Source organism: Lagopus leucura, unplaced genomic scaffold, assembly GCF_019238085.1.
Source record: "Lagopus leucura isolate 7727_CA_CO unplaced genomic scaffold, USGS_WTPT01 23019-0_obj-0_obj, whole genome shotgun sequence".
In the NCBI taxonomy this organism is placed as follows: domain Eukaryota; kingdom Metazoa; phylum Chordata; class Aves; order Galliformes; family Phasianidae; genus Lagopus; species Lagopus leucura.
The window spans coordinates 1-1810 of record NW_024962786.1 but is presented as its reverse complement, the minus strand read 5'-3'; the positions used below and the strand labels follow the sequence as shown (position 1 = coordinate 1810).

The 1810-nt window shown below is 54.1% G+C and overlaps 1 protein-coding gene across 1 annotated transcript; it reads left to right on the top strand.

Annotated features, from left to right (window-relative positions):
• Positions 1-367: 367 nt before the first annotated feature.
• Positions 368-1747, top strand: LOC122190830 (rho GTPase-activating protein 33-like; the record flags this gene model as incomplete). Its single annotated transcript, XM_042890944.1, has 3 exons — positions 368-569; positions 1241-1318; positions 1625-1747. Coding segments are annotated over exons 1-3 (387 nt in total), but the record flags the coding sequence as incomplete, so codon positions are not given.
• Between the last annotated feature and the right edge of the window lie 63 nt (positions 1748-1810).

Sequence of the window (1810 nt, the reverse complement as noted above, 5' to 3'; positions counted from 1 at the left end):
TGTTGGAATCTTCTGGTCCTGTGACATGGTCTTGCCTCCCCACCCTGTTGTCATGGCGGAGCAGCCTGGTGGCCCTTAGTGATGTCACAAGCGGCTGGAATGAGGGGAGGAGCAGTGCGTGCTGCGTCCCTTCATTGGAGCGCTTGAGCTCTGCGTGAGTAGCTCGCTTGTTGCCCTTGTGCAGCGACTGAGTGCCTTCGTTTTCACCCCTTGTGTCTTGTGCAGCATCTTGTAGGTAAGCTGAGACGGCATGGGATGGACGGGTGGGCAGTGAGGTGTTGAGAACTGCTGGCTGGTGGAGCTCCTAGCAGCTCATACTGCTTACTCTTGTCCATCAGACGTAACTTTCACCCAGTATCTGCATTCCCAAGCGATCCACAAAGATGGCATTTGTCCCATGGTTTTTCCCTTGTCATCTTTGCTACATTATGCAAGCTCACAGACCTGTTCCTTCTCTCTCCTCTACCCGCTCCCTTGGTGCAGCTTTCGCTCGTGGAAGAACAGAGCAAAGTGACAAGAAACAGCTGCGAGTTCAAGGAACTGTCTACCTTGTTCTGATCTCCTGCCAGGTACGTGCCACGCTTTGTCCCCCCATGTGGTTGACCAGCACTGTGTTGCACCATGTTTGGAAACACAGCCTCACTCAGCTTTGATGGGACACTGGTCCCGTGTGGGTTTTTTCCCTTCCCCTGCAGCTCCGTCCTCAGAAGGATGCTGTGTGTGGTGCTGTGACCAGCTGGTCTGAAGGAAACCGATCCCTTAGGCAAAGAGTCCTAGGCCCAGTTTGTGCCGAGCTGCACAGTGTGACCCAAGGTCATAAGCACGCACGCTTGGGCTGTGTGAGTGTGCGTGGCAGCTGTAGGGAGCACAGCAGAGATGCAATCAAGGAAATGTCCTTGATGTGCGGGGCTGCAGCAGGTGCCGGTGGTGAGGCTGCTGGGAGCCGTGGCCGGGGAGCAGATGCACCTGCAGCAATGATTCCTCTCACTGCCCTGCTGCTGCGCTGTCAGAGTGCCCTGGGCGAATGCATCTGCTGCTTTGTGCCAGTCCCCATCTGCTAGCAGAGGGATAGCCGCTTGGTCAAATGCTGCCTAATGGGCTGTCGCATTTGAACGGAGTGAACAGAGTGGTTGCTTCTAGAGCACCTGCCTGTGCCAGAGGATAGCCAAGGGTAGTTCTCCAGTAGTCTCTCAATACTGTGGTGTGTGAAGAGAGAAAATATGAGCGTGTTTCTCTTCAGTTCCAGCTTGTCGTGCCTGCTGTGATGGGCGTCGCGTGCAGTGAGATCAGCTGTGGGCCTGACATGACACGGATGGAGGTAGAGTACGGAGCTCTGATTGGTCTTTGTTCCCTGATTTGAGCCAGCAGAGTGAGCTGCAGATGTGCTCTCCTGCTTTTCAAGAGAGAGCGAATCCTTGCAGCTCTATCGGTGTCACTGAAAAGCTGCCTTAAAGGCTTTCTTTCCTTGCTGCGGGCATGTTCTTAGCCTTGCCGTTCCTTCTTGTGTGCCCATGATAAGGACCGAGTGCAGTTCCTGCAGCTTTCTCTGCTGACGTGCTCCTCAGCCTGAAATCCTCCTCGTTTGCCCTCAGCTCCTCACCATGGCCTGTGCTCTCTGTTTCAGGCTGAGAACAATGGGAAGCCCCTGCTGGTCCGTGAGGAGTCATCTCTTAATATCCCAGCTATTGCTGCTGCCCACGTTATTAAGAGATACGTTGCCCAGGCACCGGGTGAACTCTCCTTGGAGGTAAGCAGTTAAGGGAGTTCCTTGTTGTCCTGTACAGAAGAGTATAACATGTGAAGCTATCAG